The sequence below is a fragment of the Atta colombica genome, unplaced genomic scaffold, assembly GCF_001594045.1.
Source record: "Atta colombica isolate Treedump-2 unplaced genomic scaffold, Acol1.0 scaffold228, whole genome shotgun sequence".
NCBI classification, from domain to species: domain Eukaryota; kingdom Metazoa; phylum Arthropoda; class Insecta; order Hymenoptera; family Formicidae; genus Atta; species Atta colombica.
Window position 1 is genome coordinate 21401 of NW_017259325.1, and position 9645 is coordinate 31045.

General features: G+C 36.4%; 1 protein-coding gene across 2 annotated transcripts; it reads left to right on the plus strand.

The window, feature by feature from the left end:
* The first annotated feature begins 1046 nt into the window (after positions 1–1046).
* LOC108688331 (insulin-like receptor) lies at positions 1047–9349 on the plus strand. 2 transcript variants are annotated; one of them, XM_018194544.1, is made up of 10 exons: positions 1047–1707; positions 3045–3150; positions 3574–4974; positions 5176–5462; positions 5796–6170; positions 6347–6882; positions 6961–7453; positions 7531–7775; positions 7850–8204; positions 8273–8377. In XM_018194544.1, the coding sequence occupies exons 1-10, from the start codon at positions 1558–1560 to the stop codon at positions 8285–8287; spliced, it is 3963 nt and encodes a 1320-aa protein (XP_018050033.1). In that variant the 5' UTR covers positions 1047–1557; the 3' UTR covers positions 8288–8377. The 2 variants fall into 2 exon arrangements, with proteins under 2 accessions (XP_018050033.1, XP_018050032.1); XM_018194543.1 differs by having other exon boundaries at positions 7850–9349.
* The last annotated feature ends 296 nt before the right edge of the window (positions 9350–9645 follow it).

Genomic DNA, 9645 nt, shown 5'->3' on the forward strand with positions numbered 1-9645 from the left:
ATAAAAAATATATAACCATATTTTCCAGGATAAAAAAAAATTCTTTCCGTGTACACATAACATAAAATATCTTAGTGTTTCTTTCTTCATGCAAATCATATTACGAGATAATCATTGACTAGAAGAGACGTCGTGTATTATAAAATCATTCCGTAAAGGCAACAGCTTAGAGAATTTGCGTTTCGCAGATACGTGGCTTATCCCTCTAGGATGAAATGATCTTGATAAAGCGATTCTGACAATGATATAGCTCGTGCGAATAATAGTGGAGGAACGACGTCTTCTTTTGTTTATTTCGACGGCAGCTGATGGCGCGGCGAGTATTTTTAGCGTCTCTCGTTGAAATCGAGCACGTCGACTACGTTCCGTTACGCCTGTTCCAATACGATGATTAGCGAAACCAAGGAAGCAAGCTGCAGTTTAATGCACCGGCTTAACTGCTGCACGTTGCTGTTGCCGCGTGCCAGACGTGACTTGGCACTTGTAGAACACGCTCGGAATCGCAAAAATCACATTACACTGATTTTTCAATTCTGATTTTTATCGGATTAACACAAAATAATTTCCATTAGCCATTCTATGATTTCGTTTAGTACTATATATAATTAAAAGTTTTCCAATATCGTGCGTATGGAGTTGGAAAAAACTCAAAAAAAGTATATATGTTAAATGAGAATAAATGTTCAATTAGCTTAAAAATTCTTAAAATTCAAAGGCTTGCAGATAAATAACTGACATACGATGAACATAATTTCTTAATTTTGCAGTTTAGCATTTCAGTATAAACGATTGTAGTAGTCAAGTCTAGCGAGTGTCTTTTCTTTCAAATTTGTCAATGATAGCGTTTATGATAGCAATTATTGATCCAGAGTATAGTTAATAGTAGGAAACTCTGTTGCGTTATTAATTCCGTCACAATATGGTTTTCCTCTGTTACAGTGTGCCAAAGTATAGACATAAGAAATAGTGTGAGTGAATTCTCAAAACTAGAAGGATGCCGGGTGGTCGAAGGTTTCGTACAAATTCTCTTGATCGATCGAGCAGAGCAGTCGGCCTACGCCAATCTCAGCTTCCCCGATCTGGTCGAGATCACTGGATATCTTATTTTATACAGGTACAACTATTTACCAATCATTTAACCCTCCGTCTGCAATTTGGGTCTTTTTAACTCAAATGTTAAAACTTTTATTTAATAAAAATGGAAACTGAACAAAAATGGAAATTTCTTTAAAAATGTATAACTTAGCAATGAAGAAACTGAATTCTATCCTCTTTTATTTCGGAGAAATTTGAGAGTAAAATTTTGCTTGTGCAGAAAAATTCAAAAATTGCAGAGGGAGAGTTAATATTGTAGATAATGTAGCTTTTAAAGGAGACATTTTCCCATTAGCATAGCAGACAGTCTATGCGATGGTTATTCGCATATTTTAACTTTGCACTTATGCTTGCTGTATTTCTAGGGTAAGCGGACTGAGGACCGTCGGTCGTTTGTTTCCGAATCTAACGGTCATTCGCGGTCATTCTCTCTTTATCAATTATGCCCTCGTAGCATTCGAGATGATGCATCTTCAAGAAATCGGTCTTCACTCTTTAACCAGCATTTTGCGCGGATCCGTCCGATTCGAAAAGAATCCGACGTTATGTTACGTCGATACCATCGATTGGGATATCATTGCCAAAGCTGGCAAGGGAGGGCACTTCATAAAGGTGAGTATCTTCGATTTTTGTATCTCAACGCACTTAAACAGGGACGGTAAATTATTATTAGAAAGATTCGATGGCCAAGATAAGTATATTTGTAAGACTCGAATCGGCCGAGAATCCTATCTTTATTCGACGCTATTCGACGAACAATTCACACAACAACATCAGCAACATCCAACTGACATCAAAATAGCATAATGGCTTACGATAATTGTTCAGATTCTTTTGAAAAGATAGCACGAATTTTTTATAGTTACAATTTTTGACCAGTGTACTACAACGTGCGCGACTCATCATGCTTGGCAGCATCTTTCGTATCACGAATTGTTAAGAGATAAAAAGAACTCAGGCGGAAGAGGTAAATTACTTCATTTATTTTACAATGAAACGCGTTATGCAAAGTGCTGTAATGCACCGTGAAAAGACTCTATAAAGAAACTCTATAAAGAAACTTATAAAGAAACTCTATAAAGAAACCGTTAGAAATGACATAATGGTGATACAATGTTTAGCCATGATACAATATACACTTTCTGAAGCGTCCAAATCGCTTTAACATCATGTGAGTAAAACTATGCAAGGACTGCGTATTTATGATCGAATAATACGAATACAATATGATAAATATCTATGACGATGAAATCATTTATACGTAAATTTTCCTTTTTACTGATGACTTTGGACGATCAATTAATCATTTTCGCTCTGTTTTATACTCAGAAATAGTATCGAATGGTATCTTCTGAAAAGCATATCGTTGCGAGAAACGGTAACGGTATTGATCATCGAATACGAGCCTTTCGCAATGTGTTTTTCGACCTTCGTATTCGGCTTCGACGTAGTATAGTCTTTCTTCTCTTACTTTCTTACACATAGTTTCGCACGGTAAAAGAATTTCCTATATTCTGCTAAAAACATCTATCGCGCCCGTTTCTCTTCTCTGAAATACATACAAATTACATTTCGTTGATCACGTGGTATTTGAAAAAATGAGATATGTCAATATAGAATAAGATCAATTATAAAAATAATGGCAATAAAATGACAGGATTAGATTTTGACGATAGTCAATATATCTACATAGAAGACGTCAAGTTAGAAATGTATTTTCATTGCTTCACATGTTGTAATACTTGTGCTTTAAACAGCACGTTGAAAAGTCATAATTCTGTAGCGGCATTTTTGTTTTTGTGAGTTACTTGAAACTTCTCGCGATATGAAGCGCATATGAAGAGTATCAGAAATAAAAACATAAAATTTTGAGAGAAATTATAAGCAGAATTACGTGCAAATGCACAAATAAATAGAACTGTTACAGTGCATTCGTATTTTGTTTACAGGATAACAAACCAACAAATGGTTGTCCGGTGTGCGACAAAAAATGTCCAACAAGACAGACGAAATTCGATCAGTCTCTGTGCTGGAATCGACAACACTGCCAACAAAGTAAATTATTATTACGATTGATTATATTCACGAATATATTGCAGATTTTTCATCGAATCTTGAACCAGATTCCTAAAAAAAAAAAAAAAAAATACCACAGATAACGATATTAAATTTTTTTGAAATTAGTAGTTAAACGATTTGAGTTTAGTTAGTAGAGTTTAGTTTATACAACTACTTCTTATACAACTACTTGTTCTACATGTGAAATTTCCAGTTTACATATTTATTTCATCTTTTTAAGAGTGTCGTATATAAATACATCTAGTTAGAATACCTCCACATACATATAATTAATAGCATGTATAATTAATAGTACGTAATAATAATCTATCAGCATAATTTGTAAGTTATTATCTATTTAATTCGCGAAAAAATGCGATAAATAGCGTTTTACTTTAACGTAACGATTTATCTTTATAGTATGCGACTGGAAGTGCGAGAATAGAGCTTGCAACAGTACGGGAGAATGCTGTCATCCATTCTGTTTAGGTGGATGCACAGGACCGACGGCCAATGATTGTACCGTTTGCAAAAATGTAATAATAAATAAAGAGTGTAAAGATCGTTGCCCAAAAGGCAAGTACGAATTTATGAATCGACGTTGCATCGAAGAGCAAGAATGCCTTCAGATGCAAAAGCCGCGCGAAGCGCCAGATGCTATGAAGTCACGCCCGTATAAGCCGTTCAATGGTACCTGCGTAATCGAGTGCCCTCCGGGTTACATGGAGAGTGAAGAGAAGAAGGGTAAGCCCCCAACCTGCCAGAAGTGTGAAGGTCCGTCGTGCTTAAAGGAATGTGCTGGTGCAAATGTGGACAGCATCGCTTCGGCACAGAAATTACGCGGATGTACACACATCGCAGGTAGCCTCGAGATACAGATACGCGGTGGCAAAAACATCGTAAAAGAACTCGAGGATAGCCTAAGCACGATCGAGGAGATAGACGGCTATTTGAAGATCGTTCGCAGCTTCCCACTGATATCTCTCAACTTTCTGAAGAATCTGCGCGTAATACGCGGTCAAACACTCGAGAATGGCAAGTATAGTCTCGCCGTGCTCGATAATCAGAATCTTCAAGAACTCTGGGACTGGAACACGCACCCGAATATTACCATTTTGTCCAGTGGAGGCCCCGCTAAGCTCTTCTTTCATTTCAATCCGAAATTGTGTCTGCACGAAATCGAAAAACTACGAGAGAAGGCCAAATTGGAAGAATTCACTGATCACGATGTAGCATCCAGCAGCAATGGAGATAAAGTTGCATGTAACGTCACCGAGCTAAAGACTAAAGTCACTAAGAAGTCATCTAGAGGAGCTATTATCGAGTGGAAGGCTTTTACGCATCACGATACCAGGTCCCTCTTGGGTTACGTTGTTTACTTTATCGAAGCGCCTAATCAGAATATAACTATGTACGATGGCCGTGATGCTTGTGGTGGTGATGGCTGGCGGGTGGAGGACGTTTCCGCTGAGAGCACAACGCCGCAGCCCCACAACGGCACGGAATCACAAGAGCCTGTTTATCACACTCACATACTGACCCTACTGAAGCCGTATACTCAGTATGCTTACTACGTAAAGACTTACACCATAGCCACGGAAAGGTCAGGCGCCCAAAGTAAAGTCAAGTACTTTACGACGCTACCGGATGCGCCTAGCTCTCCCAGAGCCTTATCGACTTGGAGTAATTCTAGCAACGAGCTGGTTATATCCTGGTTTCCACCACTTCATAAAAATGGAAATCTAACGCATTATCGCATTGTTGGTCGTTGGGAGCCCGATGACCCGAATTTCATTGACCAGAGGAATTATTGTGACGAACGTAATTTAAATCATTTAATCATTTTTTTCAATAATATATAACAATATAATAATGTAAATAAAATTCTTTTCTAATACGAGTATATTGTCACGGTCATATAATAATTATTATGAGTGTGCTACATTTTTTTATTGCACTGTAAATATTTTTACAGTTCGAAATACAGTTAATTCATTATTAATCAATTACTACTAATTTCAGCTATGCCGTTACCTGAAGCAAAACCACCAGAGGAAGTTATAGCGGAGGAAGAAAAAAAGCATAACGAGTTGGAGAAGGAGTTCGCAAAAACTGATTCGTGCATCTGTTCTGATCGTGAAACGACGGATCAATCGATGCGTGAAAAAGAAGTTTCCAGTTCGATTGCCTTCGAAAATGCGCTACACAATCAGGTTTATGTAAAACGACTATCGCAGCAGCGTAGAAGACGTCACACTAGTGAAATGTTAATCGCAGCGGATCTAGCCAGAGAGTTTACGTATGATCAGGTAAAATTTCAGATTCCCTATCAATAACGATTATTAAGTATAAGCAAACAAATATAAAAATTAAAAAAATTGAGTACTGCACTTTATTTACTTATTTACTTTATTTATTATAAGTGATATTTCGAACATGATTCTTTCTGTATTTTATATCACGTATATTTGTATTCAAATTGATTAAAAGATTAATGTAACTTCCACAGAAATAATGGTGAAAATATTAATACTACGAAATGAATCAATAGTAATTTCATTAACTGCATTTAATTACGTAAAATTACAGTATTTTATCTTATCGTTTAAAATTGAATATAACTCTTAATATTTCATGTTTAGGATAGAGAAAGTACTAACGATAAAGTGGAGAATGGTACATTCACGGTATTCGAGCGATTAATACCCAGCACCAATCTTACTTTCGTTATGAGAAATCTTCGACACTTTGCTGCGTACAATATTGAAGTTCAAGCTTGCCGAGAACGTGTTGGGAATGATACGAAGAGTAAGAATTGTTCAACGAAGAGCATGAAAACGTACCGTACGTTATCTATGGAGAGCGCAGATAATATTCCATCGAACACTTTTGAATTAAAGACTTCTGGCGAGAATAACAGTTTCACTATAGTTACATTGTCTTGGGACGAACCACCTCAACCTAATGGCCTAATAGTCACGTATCAGATTGAGTATAAAAGAATTGACATAAAAAATGTGAGTAATACACAATTTTTAATTTTTATTTACATTGTAAGTGTTTCTGAAATAAAAACAAGAAAGAATTTAATGTAAAAAATATTTCTTAAAAAGAGGGAAGTAATTTATAATTTAGAATGTATCTTGTACATGCTATCGTCTGTAATACATTCATTTCCGTATATTGTATATAGATACAAGCAACAGTGGTATGTATCACAAGACGCGATTTTACTAACATGGGCAACTCATACGTCTTGAAGGAACTTTCTCCTGGAAATTATTCTGTAAAAGTACGAGCTACGAGTTTAGCTGGAAATGGCGCGTATACCGAAGTGAAATATTTTTATATACCGGAATATGGTACATTTGGTACATTCTGGATTTTATTCTGGTCGATATTGGGTATTGTCATAACGTTTAGTTCTTTAACAATATTGTACGTATTTAAAAAGAGATCAATGCGAAATGTGCCTAGTATGCGGCTTATCGCGACAGTGAATCCAGAATATGTAAGCACAAGTTATGTACCGGACGAATGGGAAGTGCCCAGAAAGAAAATTCAATTATTACGGGAATTAGGAAATGGTTCTTTTGGCATGGTATACGAAGGATTGGCCAGGGATGTCGTGAAAGGCAAACCGGAAGTACGGTGTGCTGTGAAAACTGTAAATGAAAACGCAACCGACCGTGAACGGATAGAATTCCTTAACGAAGCGTCCGTCATGAAGTAAGAATTAATTATTTCCTCTCTAACAATATGTATCTCCTTCTATATTTCTAACTTATTATAATTTTCTTGTTAAAGGGCTTTTAATACTCATCACGTTGTCAGATTGTTGGGCGTAGTGTCGCAAGGTCAACCTACATTGGTAGTTATGGAATTGATGGTAAACGGTGATTTAAAGACATATTTGAGAAGTCACCGACCGGATGTGTGCGAGAACTCTAAACAACCTCCGACATTGAGAGATATCTTGCAAATGGCAGTTGAAATTGCAGACGGCATGTCTTATCTCGCCGCAAAGAAATTCGTCCACAGAGATTTAGCTGCTCGTAACTGTATGGTAGCCGAAGATCTTACTGTAAAAATCGGTGATTTCGGCATGACAAGAGATATATATGAAACCGATTACTATCGAAAAGGGTCCAAAGGACTGTTACCAGTCAGGTGGATGGCACCAGAAAGTTTGAAAGATGGCGTATTCACTAGTTTTTCTGATGTTTGGAGCTACGGAGTTGTTCTCTGGGAAATGGTAACATTAGCTTCGCAGCCATATCAAGGCTTGTCGAATGATCAGGTAAATATACAAATTGTTCAAAAAAATAATTTTTGGTTGTTATACATTTCTTTAAATTATTATTGTGTTGTTTTTAGGTATTGCGTTATGTAATTGAGGGGGGAGTTATGGAACGACCGGAAAATTGTCCTGATTCATTGTATAATTTAATGAGGCGTACCTGGAATCATAGAGCCACGAGAAGACCTACCTTTATAGACATCGAGACGCAGTTATTGCAAGAAGTTAGTATAGAAGACTTTGAGAATGTTAGTTTTTATCATAGTCCGGAAGGAATCGAAGCTCGAAATCAAAATAATTCGCATTCACCACAAACTGACCAGTAAGTATATAATTTCATATCAATTAATATTTAGATAATTAAATGTATGTAATTTAATTATTTAATTTAAACAGAGATTTAGAAATGGTTGCTCTACAAGAGCATTTACGAGAGGAAGAAATGGAGGGAGAAGAAGATTCGCCGCTGCGTCAAGACTTTGGTGACTTTGCAAGTTTTGAACCTCGCAGTAAAAATACCTTAAGTCCACGATACGGAGCAGATTCGTATGGCGAAACCTCAAAAGCTTCCAATTTCCATGACATGAACTCGATAAAAGTACCCAAGGCTGGATTTGATGAATTTGGCGGTATCTCCGGAGATTCGCTCGTATCTAGTAAGGACACATTAAACTCGCCTTTTGTAGAAGGCAGCCTTAAATCAGTCAGGAGCTCGCCTTTTATATATAAGAAAAGTACTTCCCGCAGTAACGTAAGTCAAGGTTCTTTAGGAAAATCTGGAAGTCCACAAAGTTTAGTTAAACGAAATTTTCTCGATAGCCCAAATCCGTCTAAGCTTCAGGATGATCCCGATTACGAAAACAGGAATCCTGAAATCATGTCAGGCATTGAAAAAAGGGAAATTACTTCTTTACACGTAGAATTTCCTTCAGTGGACGTTCAAATCAATGGTGACAAAACGGAAAACAACAAACGCACGGGAGATTACATGAATAAATCAGAAATGTTGAATAATGGTTACATCAGTAATACGACCACGTAGCTTCGCTGTACGAAACTTTATCACTTGGAGTGAATCGGATATGAATATTCCAACAAAAAGGCAGTGTCTGTGCCAAATTTCTGAGCATACTGAATTATCATTTTGAAAGGATTAACATTGAACAATGTTTTCTATATATGGAAGGGATGTTAGTGTGTTCTAGCTCTAACAAACAAGTTATACTCGTAAGTCTATATTTTAAACGTCTAGACATAACTAAGAGTACAGGTCCTAACAAACAAATGGAGTTTCCTTATACGGGTGTTACCATGTCTTAATTCCGTCTCTCTAAATGTAATTTATCGCTACGCGTGTACAGTTAATTATATATTTGTTGCGCTGCGATGCATGTTGGAAAAGAGCAGCGAATATATTTATATCAGATACTGTCTTTTTGAAGTTGTCGCTATAGTATATGTTAATACGGAGAGTTTATACTAAAGACGCCGTTTATCGAGTTATTACAAACAGTTGCGATTTAAGTCAAATGTCTCTCCTGAAGATTAGGCCGCGTACACCGTGAGAAACATGCGACTGTCCATTGGCAATGCACATTATCTGACAAGCATGTAATAACTTCTCTCTCCATTTAACCATCTAGTGTGTAAGTGTGTATCAAAGAAGCAAGTTTATTATTTATATCATAGACTTTCTGTTTCATTTTCAGTCGCAAGATGCGCTTTTTGTGCGATTTCTGCTGTAACTATATATTTGTATAGCATTGGTTTATTTTTTTTCGAGTTTATAGTAAATATGGTAAATCAAAGTGGCAATTAGGTCGACTACCGCGTTGGTACGACATTTTGTTCACAGCAAAAAGACCATATTTTATAAATTTTGTGAATTACACCTAGTCGCCACTTTGCATGATTTTAAGCTTTGAACTCGTATAGTGATATAGATATGTTGGAAAGTATATGTGTAGAGGGTGATTCAGAATAAGTGTATGGACTTAGCAAATATATCGCGTTCCTCTAATTTATAAATTTCTATTATATTTATGCTTTCTACATTGTTTTAATATTTTTGACTTTATTGTATCAGTTGATCTAACAATTCTGAATTCACCAATTGTTCGATACATAGTAGAAGAATTAGAAAGTAAGGATCCTTTTTCAAATTAAAAGGCTTCAGTAATGACCATATATAT

Excerpts from the sequence above, each read along its gene's own strand:
- LOC108688331 (XM_018194543.1), top strand. The coding sequence starts at position 1,558 with ATGATGCATCTTCAAGAAATCGGTCTTCACTCTTTAACCAGCATTTTG. Across the intron at positions 3,151-3,573 it reads TCGACAACACTGCCAACAAA|TATGCGACTGGAAGTGCGAG; the intron begins GTAAATTATTAT and ends TTATCTTTATAG. Across the intron at positions 6,171-6,346 it reads AAAGAATTGACATAAAAAAT|ATACAAGCAACAGTGGTATG; the intron begins GTGAGTAATACA and ends TATTGTATATAG.